The sequence below is a fragment of the Capricornis sumatraensis genome, chromosome 11 (genome assembly GCF_032405125.1).
Source record: "Capricornis sumatraensis isolate serow.1 chromosome 11, serow.2, whole genome shotgun sequence".
NCBI classification, from domain to species: Eukaryota; Metazoa; Chordata; class Mammalia; order Artiodactyla; family Bovidae; genus Capricornis; species Capricornis sumatraensis.
In genome coordinates, this window is record NC_091079.1 from 29,272,636 (window position 1) to 29,290,154 (window position 17,519).

The 17,519-nt window shown below is 41.9% G+C and overlaps 1 protein-coding gene across 1 annotated transcript in view; it reads left to right on the top strand.

Annotated features, from left to right (window-relative positions):
- ADCY8 (adenylate cyclase 8) overlaps positions 1-17,519 on the top strand; it is a 233,176-nt gene that overhangs the window by 37,032 nt on the left and 178,625 nt on the right. The window contains exon 2 of the mRNA XM_068983599.1: positions 9,854-10,003. Coding sequence (XP_068839700.1) covers positions 9,854-10,003 — 150 coding nt within the window. The remainder of the gene's footprint in view (positions 1-9,853; positions 10,004-17,519) is intronic.

Here is a 17,519-nt window from a genome sequence, read left to right on the forward strand (position 1 = left end):
CTGATTACCTGCTCAGACCCTCCATGAGTCATTCTTGTGATAGAACATACAATGAAAGCAATAATAATAATAACCATGACCTCAGTCAACACATAGTGAGCAGTGATTGTCTTATAAGCCTTTTGCTGATTGCTATCATTACTTATACAACAGCATCTTTAGGAGGGCATTCCTCTGTTATAAATGAGGGCTGTATTAACTAACTGGGCCAAGATTACATAACAAATAAGTGGCATTATTGGAAACTCGGATGGCTCAGATGGTAAAAAAATCTGCCTGTAACACAGGAGATCTGAGTTCAGTCCCTGGGTCAGGAAGATCCCCTGGAGAAGGGAATGGCAACCCACTCCAGTATTCTTGCCTGAAGAATTCCATGGACAGAGGAGCCTGGTGGGCTACAGCCTGTGGGTTCACAAGGAGTCAGACATGACTGAGCAACTTTCACTTTCACTCACTCATTGGGAACCCAGATCCTCAACCACTGGGCTAAACTGCTAAGTGCTACAGAGAAAAGCAAACCAAACCATTCAATATCCACGCCCTTAGTGAGGGGAGTGACTTGCCTGGGTCACCCAGGGGTGAAAGGTGGAGATGGGATTGAATGACTCCATAATTCCCCCAACTACCTTCTCTACATAGTAAACAGTGAGCAGAAACATTCTTTGTAAATTAGCGTAAATACAAGAGATGTTAATACTTTATGGTCCTCTGGGTGATTTCTGAACCTGAAGGGAGAAAATCTTTTTCTCTTGTGTTCAGAACACCCCTGAAGCTTGAATAAGAAATATGATGTAGGATTGGTTAACTCAAGAAATGTGCTCAAACCCATTCATATAAACTCAAAGAGACAACATCCTCAAAGTCAACCTAAAGAGAACTAGGAACATTGGGGATTATACCTATGACCTTTTCATTTTTGGCATCATAGAGAAGGCAATGGCACCTGACTTTTCCCTTTCATGCGTTGGAGAAGGCAATGGCACCCCACTCCAGTGTTCTTGCCTGGAGGATCCCAGGGACGGGGGAGCCCGGTGGGCTGCTGTCTATGGGGTCGCACAGAGTTGGACACGACTGAAGCGACTTAGCAGCAGCAGCAGCAGGAGCAGCATACTGCATCCTCACAGAATGATTTTCAGTGCTTGATTTAGGAGGCAGCTTCTTTCTCAAGAAAACAGGAAGAGAAACCAGCTAGAATAGTAATTTGTAATGCATCCTTTATTCAGAGATAAAAAATATATATTGCACTGTACACTAGAATTTGGGGGGAAATAATCTCATGTTTATATATACAACACTTATTGGATATCTGTTACCTGCTATGCATATTCATATATATATAATGTAAATATTTATTGTTCATTGTTCTGTGGTTAAGTCGTGTCCGACTCTACAACTTCCTGGACTGCAGCACACCAGGCTTCCCTATCCTTCACCATCTCTTAGACATAAATATATAGCTATACATGTATGTACTTCTATGTGGTGAAGTTTTATTCCCATTGTTCAGATGAGAAAGTTCAAAAGGCAAAAAGTGGTTGTATGCCTATGGTCGTATGCCTATTAAATGGGGGCGACAGGAAGTGCAAACCCAGGTCTCTGGTTGCAGAAGCTACAGCACCGGGCAGATGTGAAGGCCCTTGGTGTGTGGCTGCCCCACTCACTTTGTCAGGACCCCCAGAACTAGGTCTTCTTTGCTTGTACGCAGGCTTTCTCTAGTTGAGCAGGGATTATTCTCCAGTGTTGGGGCAGTGGCTTCTCTTGTTACACAACATGGGCTCTAGGTCCAAAGGCTTCAGCAGTTGCAGCACGCAGGCTCAGCAGTTGTGGCACACGGGCTTCGTTGCCCCCTAGCGGTGTGTGGAATCTTCCCTGACCAGAGATCGAACCCATGTCCCCTCCATTGGCAGACAGATTCTTATCCACTGTACCACCAGGGAATTCCTCCTTACTAAATTAAAAAAGTAAACCTGTCCACAGGGACAGGTCCCATAGTCACTTTCCCAGAGTTAGTCTTTCCATACACACAGTAGCACTTGAAAGGATGCTTTTGGAAACACAGAAATGAATGGAAAGGCAGTCTTTCTCCTGTTCTTATAATAAAGTGCGTCTATTCTAGCCTTCAACAGCTTGGACTGCAGACTGTGGCAATGCTCCCTGTACACAGTGAACTGCAGAGAAAGTGAGATGCATATCCCAGTGGCATAACTTTGAATGCAGAAGGGTAGGGGGATCCCCAGGGGGTCAGTCCTCTCTCCCTCCTCCGGTCTGGCCAGTTGGCAATGAATGGCACACATCTTGCTGCCATGATAAAAGCGCAAATCCTGTGTCAAATGGGGCAGCTGACTCTGCGAGCCTTTCCAGCTCTTGACTGCCTGGCCTCGAATAGCAGTGCCCATGCTGTGGACACCGCCCCAGGGAGGAAGGGGCCAGCCTGGCCCACACAGAGAAGCTTCCATCTCCAGGGCTTGGAGGAAGAGACGATGGGGAAGGTGAGGAGGGACTCATCCTATCTGGATGAATTTGTCGAGGACTTCCCACTCAAAGTGATAGCATCCCTCTTCCCAGGCATCACGAAACTGCACCCAAGAGGTGGGGCATTGAAATTCACTCATGTGACTCCGTCAAGTTAATTAGATTTGACAAGTGTTTGTTGAGTATTACAATGCCAAACCCTGTGTTAAGAGATGAGATACAATGAAATGGTCTCTGCCCTGTGGGAGTCCAGAATTCAGTGATGTTAGTGAACTCAAGTTCATGTGCCCGACGTACAATGAAGCCAAATAATACCAAAACACCAGAGTTCAGAGCAGAGAAAGGCTTATTGCTGGGCTATGCAAGGAAATGGATGACTTGCGCCCCAGACCAACACAAACTCCCCGAAATGCTCTCAGCAAAGCATTTTTAAAGGCAAAGTGAGGGAAGGGTGAGGTTGATTGTGGCAAACTTCTTGATGCAGAAACACTTTGTCCACATAGGTCAGGTCACCGTGTTCCTGTAAATCTCCAGCTAACCAAATGTTCCTCTCTGTTTACTTTTTTCCCTTGTTTGAGTGGAAAAGCATCATACCTTTAAAAGTCAGAGCCTTGAGAATAGGCTATCCTGTGTACTTTAAACTATAGGCAACATTCCTAACTCTGAGAATATAAAGGTTAAAGTAAGAGAGAGAGAAGAGAATATAAGGGAGAGAACATAAAGCGTAAAGTAAAATGAATAGATTTATATGGACTCCACTTTGTTCTTCCCTGTTACAGCACGACTGATGGACCTATATATAGGAGGTCAAAGGCAGTGTTATTAATGATCTTCAGACCGTTTTCATGAAGCAGAGATTCCCTATGGCAACCCATTGACCCACTGCAGAAAGTGATTTTGAGAGATTCTTAAAAAATGAAGATTCCCAGGCCTCATTCTTGTATATGTTTATTCAGTAGGTCTGAGTAGGACCGAGGGGATCTGCATCTTTTTAAGCCCCTAAATGATTTGCATGTGTGGTGAGAATAGGTAATTTCCTGGAGGTCACTCTCACTTCCTCTCTTCATCATCTACACAAAATTTATCAGTGAATCTTGTCTCTACCTTTGACATGTATTCAGGGGCTGGCCCAATCTCACCAGCTGCACAATTGCCACCCTGGTCCAAGCCCACAGTCTCTCTTCACTGGACCTTTCTAAGAGCCTTGTAACTTTTCTCCATAACTTCATCTTGGCCCCTCGTAGAGTCTGTTTTCTTCACAGCAGCCAGTGCATGACCCTTAAAACATGGAAGGTGGGTCATGTCTCCCAGGACTGAGGACTCTCCAGTGCCTTCCTGTCTCACAGAGAGAAAAGCCAGTATTCTTTTAATTTTTTGGCCATGCTGTTCAACATGTGTGATCTTAGTTCCTGACCAGGGATCAAACCTGAGTCCCCTGCAGTGGAAGTGCAGAGGGTTAGCCACTGGACCCCCCCAGGGAAGTCCCTGAAGTCAATATGCTTATCCTGTGCAAGGTCATGCACAGTCTAACGCTTTGGTACCTTTCAGGGTTCGTCTCCTAAAAGCGCCTCCATCCTCTCTGTCCAACCATGGTGGATTTCATGATGGGCTTGAGCGGGCTTCTTGCTTCTCCAGCTCAGAGCCTTTGTGCTTTCTGTTTCCTCCTCCTGAATCGCTTTTCCCAAATATTGCATGATTCTCTTCATTTTTTTAGATCTTACTCAAATATCTCTTATCAGAGAGTTTTCTCTGAACTCCGTTTAAATGATCAGTCCCAACTTTACTCCTTCACTGTCTATCCTCCTTATGCTGCTATATTTTTCTTCTTAGCGTTTATCTCACACACAGCATCACCATGTGTTAAATGATGTGCTTGACGTGTTCAGTCATGTCTGCCTCTGTGACCCCACAGACTGTAGCCCACCAGGCTCCTCTGTCCATGGGATTCTCCAGGCAAGAATACTGGAGTGGGCTGCCATTTCTTCCTCCAGGGGATCTTCCCGACCCAGGATCAAAACCATGTCACCTACGTCTCCTGCATTGCAGGCGGATTCTTTACCACTGAGCCAACAGGGAAGCCCCTATGTGTTAAATATTCCTTGGTTAATTTGTTCATTACCTGTTTCCTACCACTAGAATGAGAACTGAGCCTGACACACAGAACTTGCTCCATAAATAATTTTGAATAGAAAAATTATTTAGTAGTGAAGGGTTAGGAAGACTTCTCAATGGCAGTTTACAGATATGTAAGGGAAGAAAAACAAAACATTGATCAACAGATGTTTCTTAAGCATCTCTCATTCAGTATGTCAGCTCTGGGGCAGAGGTGGCTTACAAGTGGGGCTTACAGGGATCTAGAGAGAGCTGTAAGTTGGAGGGATTGTATAAGATAACCAACCTGAGACATCATAGCAATATGTACCCCTCCCTTTCATGGAAACACAGATCTGCAGCTTCTATAATGGAATAGCACCTACATAAAATTTGCTTTAAAAAATAATTCAACATTTTAAGTATTGTCAGATACTTATTTGATACGAAAATGCAACAGTAAAGATATTTGGGAGGTCAACTACTGATCAAGGATCAAGTCCATATACAAGTGGTTGTTTGGGGACTCTTTTCTCCTCCAGCATCTCCACCTTTGCTTCCTCTCAGCTTTTGTTCCCCTGGTTCCTGAGTCTTGAACACTCAGCTCTGCTTCAGAAGCTCTCAGACACCTCCTTTGAAATCTGCAGGTTCCTTTAGGAAGAAAGAAGCCCCAAATGCTAGGCTCACCTTTTTGGGTGTAGTTCTTCTCAGTCTTGATTCCTCATGTTTTTGTTTTTTTCCGTTTTTACTGCCTTGTTATATCATCACAAGTGACTTTGTCTGAATAACCTATTCCTCCTATTTTAACACACACACACACTTATACACATGCATGGACATATACATGCAAGTACATATATTTTTTTTTCTTTTGTACTGGGCATTAGGATCACATTGAATTCATAGATTAGTGCTATAATACATTTTTAAATATTATATCTTAATGTACCATACAGGTTTGCTCATGTCATTAAATATCTTAATGCAACTTTATATTATATCATATATGGGTGCTTCAGTCATTCAGCTGTTTCCCCTACTCCTAAAATACGCAATTTCCATTTATTTTTTTCATTAATAAATGAACATCCCTTAACAGAAACTTCTGATCCTATATATGATTGTTTCCTTAAGATAGATGGCTAGAAGTTAGGTCACTGGGTGGAAAGAAATGAGTAATCTTCACCACCTACACCAGCAATATGTCAGAATAATTTCATTTTTTATAAAAAACCTACTTATTTTTGAGACTTAACTCAAACTTTTCTGCTTAGATTAGAGCAATATTCTCTGTTATTTTCCTTTTTGGATAGTCTCTTTTTCACATTTAAGTCTTTATTTCATTGGCATTTATTTTGATATATATTATGAGGTGGCTATCATCCATTTTTTCAATAGATGAAAAATTATCCTGTTGCTGACAATTATTTTCCCACTGAATCATTGAGCTTTATGTATTGCATACAAACTCATTATGTTTTCTATTTTATTTCACTAAATTTTCAGTTGAGGTTTTCACTATTGTCAGAATTTTAATTATTGTTGCCTGATGGTGTATATTATCTTCTGGCTGTGCAGTGACCCTCTGCAATCACTTTTGTAAAAATGTCTCCAGTATTCTAACTCATATATTCTTTCAGGTACACTTTTAAGTCATCTTCCAAGTTCCAAATGAAAATTCCAGTTGGGGTCTGATTGCTAATAATATTAAAGCCATAAAGCAATTTGAGTAGTGTATTTGCATAGTTAATAGCTAGCATCCCTTTATCAGAAATGCTTCCCCCTCCTTCATCTCTTGTAAAGTCAGGTACTTTAGGTTTTTCCAGTTCCCACACATTTTTAAATTTTGTCAAGGATTCTTTTGGGGGTGTTTTACATTATTATTAGTATTTTAAGACCATTAGTCCATTGTGTCTTGTGCGTAATGATGAGTGGTACAGAGGAGAGCTATTCATACATTCATTCACTCGGTCCGCAAATACCCCACACATACTAGGCGCCAGTTAACAGGCACTGTGCTTAAGCACTTATCAGCCACTATGCTAGGTACTAGGTATCAGTACCGGAGAAGGCAGTGGCACCCCATTCCAGTACTCTTGCCTGGAAAATCCCATGGATGGAGGAGCCTGGTGGGCTGCAGTCCATGGGGTTGCTGAGAGTTGGACACGACTCAGTGACTTCACTTTCATGCACTGGAGAAGGAAATGGCAACCCACTCCAGTGTTCTTGCCTGGAGAATCCCAGGGATAGGGGAGTCTGGTGGGCCGCCGTCTACGGGATCGCACATAGTCGGACACGACTGAAGTGACTTAGCAGCAGCAGCAGGTATCAGTACATGGTAAAACAAACATCATCCTATAGCATCAGAAGTAATAATCCAATGTGATAAAATAGGTACCAGACAACCAAGCTTGTAAATAAATATAAATTGTGATAAGTACACAGTGTGCAAGGATAAAGAATGGTAGGGCAAGCCTACTTTCTTAAGATGCTTAATTAAATTTATTTTTATTTATTTATTCTTTGGCTGCATCACACAGCATGTGGGATTTTAGTTCCCTAACCAGGGACCAAATCTGTGCCCCCTGCAGTGGAAGTGCAGATTCTTAACCACTGGACTGGCAGGGAAATCTCTATAGACATTTTTGATTCGTACAATAATAGTTAGATTTATCAACACCACTGAGTGGTATCTAAGTATTTTAATACATCCTAAAATATCCATTCTACTGTTGGTGGACATTCAGATTATTTCCACTTTCAAGCCCTTGTAAAAAACGCTGTTCTTAACAGTCTTGGGCATGTTTCCTGGGCTGTTTGTGCAAAGATGGCTCTGGGTATGAAGGGGAAAGGTTCAGTTCTAGTGATGTGCAAATTCAAGATTAGTGTGCAAAGTCCAAGTAGCAATGTCAGTTCACATTGCCAACAGCACCCTTTCCGATTTGATGATGCCCCACTATTTTTTTTTCCTTTTTGATGCCAACCTGGTAGATGTAGATGTGTGTGCATTTTTAACTTATAGTTCCTAAATTGTTACACTTATTATCATATTGATATTCTCTTGTCTTTGAAATACCCCACTTCTCTTTTGCCTTTATATCCTATAAGATTGCTTTTATTTTTATAGATTTATACAAGTTCTTCATGTGAGCTTAAATTAATTTTTACCAGTTGTAAATGCTGCAAGTATCTCTACTTATAGTGTTTTCCATTTAATTAAAGCTGTCTTTCAATGGATAGAAATGCTTAATTTTAATTTTGTCAAACGTATCAATCTATTTTTGTGGTTTGTATTCTTTGCATTTAATTTTAAAAATTTATCAAAATAGTAAAATATTTGTGCCTTTCATATTTAAGATGTTAATCCACTTGCAATGTATTCCTATATATTGGATTAGGCAGGAATTTACTTTTACTTTATTTTCCAAGTGAATAACAAATTGTTCTAATACCCTTTGTTGAAAAGGCCTTATTTTATCCTTAGAACTACAATGCATTATTATCAAGTTGGTGTGTTTAGGTTTCTGGGCTCTCCATTCACATCCACTGGTCAATTTCTGTATCCCCTTGTAAATACCAGGATGTCTTAATTATTACGGTTTTATAACAATTCTGTTACCTGGAACTGCAAGTCTCCTATGCTGTTTCCTTTAGGAATATTTTATGTATTCTTTTTTTAAGTGTTATTTATTTATGGCGATTCAAATCTCAGTTTAATTCTTCTACCATTAACTCGATCATTTGCTGTTTGCCCTGTGCGTATGTGGGTCAGAGAAGAGTGTATATAGTAACCTCATGCTCTTCCTCACTGGTTCTCTTCTTTGGGGGCTTTTCCTATCGCTTTTCAGCAGTTGTTCTGAACCTTACTAGTTTTTATTCATTGATTTTTAATTGTAGGATAATGGCTTTATAATATTGTGTTGGTTTCTGCCACCCATCAGCGTGAATCAGCCATAGGTACTGAGCCTTATTTTTTGCTTCTTCAGACCAACTGGGTTTCCCGTTGCAATTTTTCACCCTCAAACTATACCTTATGTTATCTGCCCTCAAGCTGAAGCCATAAAAATCAAGAACGCCTTACTATGCTGTTTTTTTTTTTTCTTCCTTGTATTGACTCCTTTCCAGAATCTCCTGCTTTTCTTCACCAGAGAGAAGTTTGGAACGGGGCAGACGTGCTTTCTAGGTGGCTCAGATGGTAAAGAGTCTGCCTGTAACACAGGAAACCCGGGTTCAATCCTCGGGTCTGCAAATTTCCCTGGAGAAGGAAATGGCAACCCACTCCAGTATTCCAGCCTGGAGAATTCCCTGGACAGAGCATGTGGACTATAATCCATGGGATTGCAGAGTCAGGCACGACTGAGCGACTAACACTTTCAATTTCAAATGTGAAAATACAAAGTTTAACTTAAGAGTTAAAGAGACTGGCACCTGGGAGATGGGTAATGGCAAGGGAAATAGAAAGCAGTAGACAAATGTGTATTTTCTCTTGAGTTAGGAACATCAGGCCCTGGATGCTCCCCCAAGAAAACCTGGGTACCAAAGTCAAATACAATAGTACCTTTCAACTAACATGTTTCCTGTTTCTTACTAATCGTTCTCGTCTTTTCACCTGCTTCCCCAACCCTTTAAATAATTAAAAATTTCAGGTAGTGAAGGGATAAGTGAGATAGAGTGAGGAAGGAAGCTTTGCTTGAGGTTTCAAATTTGAGTTCAACTCTGGATTTAGGGAGGGAGAAGCTTTAAACTGGATGGAGTGGTTGAAGAAGGCGTGTAGGAATAAGTTGACCTGAGAACTGAATGAGGGGCCAGGTTCTATTCAATGGCTACTAAACATTGGGATTATTACCTTAAGATCTGCCTTGGAAAATTTTTTAAATCTATATTTATTTATTTGGGGCTGTTTTGGGTCTTCGTTGCTGCCTGGGTTTTCTTATAGTTGCTGCGAGCTGGGGCTACTCTTCATTGCAATATGTGGGTTTCTCACTGCGGCGGCTTCTCTGGGTGCAGAGTACAGACTCTAGGAGTGTGGGCTTCAGTAGCTGAGGCTCCCCAGCTCTAGAGCACAGGCTCCACAGGTGTGGCCCACAGGCTTAGTTGCCCCGAGGCAGGTGGGAGATTCCCGACCCAGGGATCGAATCCATGTCTCCCGTGTTGGCAGGTGGATTCTTTATCACTGAGCCACCAGGGAAGCCCTCCCTTGGAAGTTTTTGTTTATTTAGTTATTCTCTTTGCCTGCAGGCAGCTCTTCTTTTAACCACTTGACCAGGCCATGTTTGTAATTCTGTTCTAGGTTGTGGCCCAGGCAGTGTTATTCATGTGTATGAACACAGCTGGAATCTTCATCAGTTACCTGTCAGACCGGGCCCAGCGCCAAGCCTTCCTGGAGACACGGAGGTGTGTGGAGGCCAGGCTGCGCCTGGAGACGGAAAACCAAAGACAGGTACCAACTGAAAAGAGCTTCTGCCTTGCAATCACTTCGCCAGTCTCTGAATTCCATAGAGATTTTGTCTCCCCAGACACATCCTACCTAGCAAGTGCTGTCTCAAAATCTGTGTCATGGGATTACAGACGCTGAAATAGTTATGTTAGACTCTCAGGTCAAAATGAATTGATCTTAGTTTCCACACTCAGTTGTTCTCCGTAAGAAATAAAATGAGCCTAAATATAAAGTGATTTCCTGACGCTTTTCACTGACATCTGTGTTTGTGGAAAAGGCCATGGTTTCTGAAAACCATTCGTATTCTCATCTTTAATTCTTCTTTTCTCAAACTGTAAATTGTTATTTCAAATAAAATTTTCACTACATAGCAATTCAAATTATAGGAAGCTCAGAGAAAAATCTTGCACATGTGTAGTTCTTAATGCCTCATCCTGATTTTCAGAAGAGATCATTGTACACAATAAATTTTATGGAACATGATACCAGTCCCAAGACAGGAGATGCAATAGGAAAAGCAGCTTGGTGCAAAGTGGAGACCATGAGTTTTAGCTGGAAGAGGTTAAAATAAAGGAATTTCTTGGGCATCCTGTTTAGGTGGGTGTTATAAGGATTTAAAAAATAGCTTTGACCTCAAATGATATGTTTCTCAAAGATAAAATTAGCTCTCAAAAAATAAAGATTTTTCTCCTATTTAAATTATTCATATACAAAAATTAATGGATATCTCTGCCTCTGAAAGTAATGTTCAAATAGAAATAACAGGAATATGTTAAAGTTGGTTATAGAATGAACATATTTTATACTCAAACTGTATATACTCTTGGGAATCCTAGGCTCAATAGCTATATTAGTTCTACCATACAAGGCTTTTTTTTAAAAAAATGCTACATCTGTGGATACATGCTTGTTATTTTAAACTTTGTGCAATAGTGGTTTGGGAAATTATAAAGAAAATCGCTTCAAAAATGGAACATTTTTTATCTTAATCTCATTGAATCATCAGTAAAACTTGGATCTTTGAAGTGAGCAAGCCAGGTCTGTTTGATAATGGATGAGGCGGACAGATAAGGTGCAACTTGACAAAATGCAACTCCCAGTGCTCTATGTTATTACCAGGGGTATGGAAAAAATTATTGAATTTTCAGCTCCTACATAGATTTCATAGGATTTAGAATTAGGACAATTCTAAGTTGATGTCTGAAACACCTATGGAACCTCATAACAGATTTATTGTTGTTGCCCTGAGCATCACTGTAAAATAATTTAGAAAAATAGCTTTAAGAGAGAAATCACTTTGTGCAATAAACACGCTATCTCCCAGGTTCTATACACATATACATTATGTTGCTCTGTAAAACAGGGCAGTTAGACTGGCACATCACTCTTTCCATGGGATCTATGCCAATTCAGACAGTGCTGCAGATTAATAATTTATCAACTGTTGCTGATGCACTATCACAGCCAGAACTGCAATTGTGGAGAAGTTGTCTGGGAAACTTAGTCTTTTATTTAATGTTTATGAAATATTGGAGACACTGAAAATGACTGCTTCATCGTATTCATAAGACTTTTCTTCTTTTTCCATTCTTCAAGTTCATTGTCTTGGAGTCTCCTGCGACATAACAATTTGACATGCTGCACAGACCTTTCTCCATCCTCTCTCATCTTTCTTTTTTCTTAAGTTGATAATAGGAGGAAGAAAATAATACCCAAAGGTGAGAATAAGTGACAAATCAAATGCAGTGGAAAGTTCACTAGAATACTGGGGTGGGTAGCCATTCCCTTCTCTAGGGGATCTTCCTGATGGAACTCAGGTCTCTTGCATTGCAGGCAGATTCTTTACCGTCTAAGGGACCATGAGAGCCCCGTAGAATTCATACCTCTGCCATATCACCTCCTAGTGGGCCACCTTAACCGCTTAACTCTCAGTCTTAGGCTCCTCATCCTTACTTGGTGCAATATATTTCTTCAGCATTGTGTTTGCTTCCAATAAGAGGATGCATATGAAACAATAGAAAACTGTAAGTCAGCTTCATTATTTTATGATGAAGCATGAGAAGAGGTTCTTTTGGTGGAAGGTTCTTTGTTCTGAGGATTGAATAAAATATGCTCTGAGTTTGTTATAGTCCTGTGTGTACAGTTCTGATAAAGTATTTCTGGTATATTGACCATCCCCTTCCCCCGCCACCCCTCCACTCCACCCCCCTCCACCCATCACCCCACCCCACCCCCTGCCCTCAGCATGGTAGTGTCTAAGCTAACTGGCTCTGAATCATTCAATGCTATTTCTTTCCACTGATATTGATCTCTCACTCAGGTTTCCTTTATCCCTGAGAACTTCCTCAATGGTAGATGGGCAGAGAAGGCAAGGTTTTCAAATGAGATGGCCCAGAATTTGAAATGTTTCCTTAACTTTCTTCCTATCTTGGCGAACTTGAAAGAGCTCTGAGCCTTCAGACTCAGAGTCCTGAAAATCAGGCCTTCTCGTTGGATAGCCTGAGGTTGCAGGCAGTGTTCTTAAGGTCAAGAGCAAGTAGGCAGGAGAAACCAGCAAATGCTAAAGCTCTTTGCTCAAGGTCTCTTCTAAACTAGGTTTTTAACAAAGATCCTTGATGTTGGTTCTCAGCTTTACAGCACCCCTGTTCCTTTGCATAGTAGCTGGCAGAATTCCAGGAAGGAACTACTGCATGGGCCCAAATGTTGACATTTTTATTTTAGATGATTGGCATGAAGACATTGAGCTTGTATTGGCTCTGTTTTCTGGGTGACAGGACTTTTGTCTTTTTTTTTTTTTTTTTAACAATTTTTGCCATCAACTGTAGCAAGCACAGAGCATACTAAGCATCCCTTACCTGTCTGGTTTCTCAGGCTCTAGCTTCTCTTTCTCTAAATTGTTCTCCATCCCCAAAGCCCAGTTTTGTTCAGGACCAGTACACTGTAGGGGTCAAAAGTACGGTCATCAATGTCTGCAAGATCTGGATTCCAATCCTACTTCCTGTGTTTCCTGACTGTGAGAAATCAGACCAACCCCCCTCCTCTAAAGACCTTGATTTTTGTGGGTGTAAGATGGTCATTCCATGTAAGATGAAAATTCCATGGATGGATGGGCCTGGTAGGCTACAGTCCAAGGGATCACAAAGAGTCCGGCATGACTGAGCAATTTCACTGGTTCAAGATGGTCATAATGATTCTACCTTTCTCCAGGGTTGTGGTGAGATGAAGGAGGAACAGTTCTCAGTCCAAAGCAGAGGATGTACTCAAGGCCTATTACAAAGAATGATAACGACATTGGCATCACCCTTCTATGCAGGAAAACCCTTCAGTGGTAGCATTCCCTCCAAGATGAAACCCAGACCCATGCGTGGCCCGACAGTTCCTCCAGGATCTAACCCTCTTGCTCTCTCCGTGGATTCTTCTCCACCTCCTCGCCTCACACCTGAAACCAAATGGCCGTTAGCTCCCTGACTGGCTGTTTCCCTACTCTGCACCATTTGGTTCTTTCAGCCCAGGAAGCTCACCTTCCTCTCGTTAATTTCAGAGAATGTTAACCTGAATATTCTATTCCAGCGTCCCTCCCGTGAAGCTTGCTTTCGCCTCCCCGGATTGAGGTGAAATGCTCTCGTTATACTTCTAACGTGTCTTAGAGTCAACTCTCTCGCAGAATCTGTCACACTCTGTAACATTTACGAGTCTCCATTTCTTTCTTTCCATGGCCAGTAAGGACCAATTAAAGGCAGCCGTCCTCATTCATCTGGTTCTCTGGCGTTTATCCAGCACAATGGCTGGAATATAAGATCTTCTGATTCACATTTATTTCACTGAGTTATACTGAACTCTCACTTCAGCTCCTGGCTTCACTTCTACCTACACGAGAGTCGTGTTGTCATAATTCTGCTGTATAAAAGTAAAGGGATGGTGCTCATTGTGACCCCCATTAAAAAACTTGGTAGGAAGAGGTTGTTGTTGTTCAATCACTAAGCCCTGTCTGACTCTTTGAGACTCCAAGGACCACAGGACATCAGCCTCCTCTGTCCTCCACTATCTCCTGGAGTTTGCTCAAATTCATGCCTACTGAGTCTGTGATTCTATCCAACCATCTCATCCTGGGCCATTCCCTTCTCCTCCTGCCATCAGTCTTTCCCAGCATCAAGGGTCTTTTCCAATGAGTTGGCTCTTCACATCAGGTGGTCAAGTAGGAGAAGGACTCTTTTCCAATTCAGAAGAGACTGGGACAGGCTGAGAACGTGTCTTGTTTGGACCTGCTATAGAATTTTCCATCTGGAAGCTACATTTTAGGAAATCTCTCTTTGGGGAGTCAGATTCTAATTACTGTAATTTTTGTAATCCCCTCTCTCTCTTCCCAAATGATCCAAATGGCCCATGTTTATTTTAAATATTAAAATGGATTGATTGTTTTTCTTTCAGCTTTGAGAGTTGCCAAAACCTGCTTATGATGATACGGCATTTTGAAGTGTCTCAGAAGCTCTGAGGGCCCTGGAATCAAGTAGTCTGATGCTGCCATATGTTGCAACAGCAGGGAGGTTCTTATAAAATGCAGATGTTTTAGCTGTCTTAAAACAATTCTGTTTAACTGAAACATCTTTGTTAGATAATATTGGTAGAAGCAAATGGTTTGGATTATAGATTGGGTGAGAAATTTGGGTTTCTTATTGAGTTTTGAGTTGGTTGTTTGGGTGCATGTTGGTGCCCAATTGGATCTAAGAGAGTATTTTTGAAGCCGTCGAGAACTGCTAACTAGTAAGGCAGAGCCTTGACATTCTTTCATTCATTCAAAGAAGAATCAAAATGGACCTGGAATCTCAGAATGTGTGTTTGTTTGGTTTTTTCTCCAGTTAGATCACTCTTATTATGCTCCAGAAAAACCCTTTATGCTCTTCTCCACCTCTTACATTAAGACCACCCATGTGCTATCCTGGGCTTGGCAGGTGGTGCTAGTGGTAAACAACCTCCCCGCAGGAGACATAAGAGATGCGGGTTTGATTCCTGAGTCAAGAAGATCTCCCAGAGGAGGATGTGGCAACCCACTCCAGTATTCTTGCCTGGAGAATACCATGTGCATGAATTGCCTCATCTCTCAATCGGAAATGATAATGCCTACTCTAACCCACAGGGTGTTTTCCCAGAGACAAATAACATAATGCCTGAAAAAGCGTTATTTCAACTGTAAAGAACTCTACAAATGTTAGGGCTATTTTTGTGAAAGTCTCACCAACGCCTCAAACCGATGCTGAGATGTCTTCCCTTTAGAAAGCCTCCTTTACTGTTTGCAGTCATGAGCTACTTTCTCCTTGGCACTTAGATATTTTTATTTAACATGAGTTCTTGCCACTCTGCCCAGTAATGGGGTCAGCACTGTGATTGCCTCTGTCAGTAAGATGTGGCGCAGTGAGCAGAAGCTCAGTGTTCATGACTGTTGACCCTCCTGTAACAGCTGACTTCACTCAAGGGTCAGTCTTGCGTTTACCCCCTTGCACCTCTGGCAACCACCTGGCTGCCTAGTTCTTTGCCATCTTTCTAGCACATTGTTTGCATCTTCTGGCACAGCAAAAAGAGGAAAAGCTTTGAAGAAGGACAAACCTAGATTTGATTGCTAATTCCAACTCCAGTACTCTTGCCTGGAAAATCTCATGGATGGGGGAGCCTGGTAGGCTACAGTCCGTGGGGTTGCAAAGAATCAGACACCACTGAGTGACTTCACTTTCACGTTTTCCAACTCTATGCCTGGGTGACCTTGGGGACACCACTTAAACTCTCCGAATATTGGATCCTTTATCTGTCAAAAATGATAATCCCTGTTATCTCAAGGTTGCTGTGAAGAAATCAAGGAATAGAGACGGCAGTTGGGCATCATAGTTGGTCCTTGAACCTCTGGGACCACCTGGACCTATTCTGAGCAGAGCACGCTCCCACTGTAGTACCTACAGTTTTTCTTCTTGTTTGTGTTCTTCTATCTGTCGTCCCCGTGTGGGTACAGATTGTAAATACTTCCCCTGATTCCAAGAGAGGCCACAATCCTGCACTCATTTGCATACAATTAACATTTCCAGAGGTAGTTCATGTAGAAGAAATCCCTCACCATCCTTGACCTCCACGCCTCTGATCTAGCTGGGAGAGGCTGAAGAGCAGACTCCAACAACCCTGTGGGGCCCTTTTAGCTCATAAAACTGTTGGGGGAATTTTGGCTACAGAAAATTGGAATTGGAAACTTCACACAACCTAATTGTATAATGCTGGAAGGAAGGTGGGATTTTGTAGCCTGGTTATAGTTAAAAGCACTTTTCAAAAATAGTAGTAAACTAGATGAGGGGAAAAGAAAAAAAAATATATATATATATATTTTTTTTTAGAATAAAAAGATCCATGCCTAAAATAGTTTATTTCATCTGGATGTGAGTATATGTCCACTGACAGGAGTTCTATACCCTCTATTTTATACAAACTGCACTCAAAATGTATTGACAATAAAAGAGGGCAGATAGTTAAAAAATACTTTTAGAGCAATCTTGAGGACAGAACCATTCTCAAATGTTCTTTATTTCCAGTCTTTTGCAATTTCATACCCACATCTAATTCAAAAGCATTTTTAAGAAGAGCACTAAGGAATTCTGAAGCATCCAACTTTTCACAGAAACAAAAGCTCGCTTTCTTTTTATATTCATATTCTGTTGTTTGTGCTATATTTAATTACAGTTTTAGCAATTGCAAATACAGCTGACATAAACAAATTTGGAAAAGCATGCTACTGCCTCTAGGTAAAGATACATCATAACTGATGAGGCAGACATGGGAGGTAGACTAGACAAGACCTCTTTATTTGGGAGGGGGGCCTTTGCAGATGTGATCAAAGATGAATTTACAATGCATTATGATGGGCCTTAGAGAAGGAAATGGCAACCCACCCCAGTGTTCTTGCCTAGAGAATCCCGTGGACAGAGGAGCCTGGTGGGCTGCTGTCCATAGGGTCGCACAGAGTCAGACACGACTGAAGTGACTGAGTGTGCATGCACGCATTGGGGAAGGAAATGGCAACCCACTTCAGTATTCTTGCCTGGAGAATCCCAGGGACGGAGGAGCCTGGTGGGCTCCTGTCTATGGGGTCGCACAGAGTCAGACACGACTGAAGTGACACAGCAGCAGCAGCAGCAGGATGGGCCTTCCTGGGTGGCTCAGGTGGTAAAGAATCTGCCTGCAATGCAGGAGACCCTGGTTGGGAAGTTCCCTTGGAGAAGGGATAGGCTACCCACTCCAGTATTCTTGGGCTCCCCTGGTGGCTTTGATGGTAAAGAATCTGCTTGCAGTGCGGGAGACCTGGGTTCAGTCCCCAGGTTGGGAAGATCCCCTGGAGAAGGGAATGACAACTCACTCCAGTATTCTTGCCTAGAGAATCCATGGACAGAGGAGCCTGGGGGGCTACAGTCCCCCAGGGGTTTGTCCCCCATGGGGTTCCAAAGAGTTGAGCACAACTGAGTGACTACAAGCACACACACCCACACAC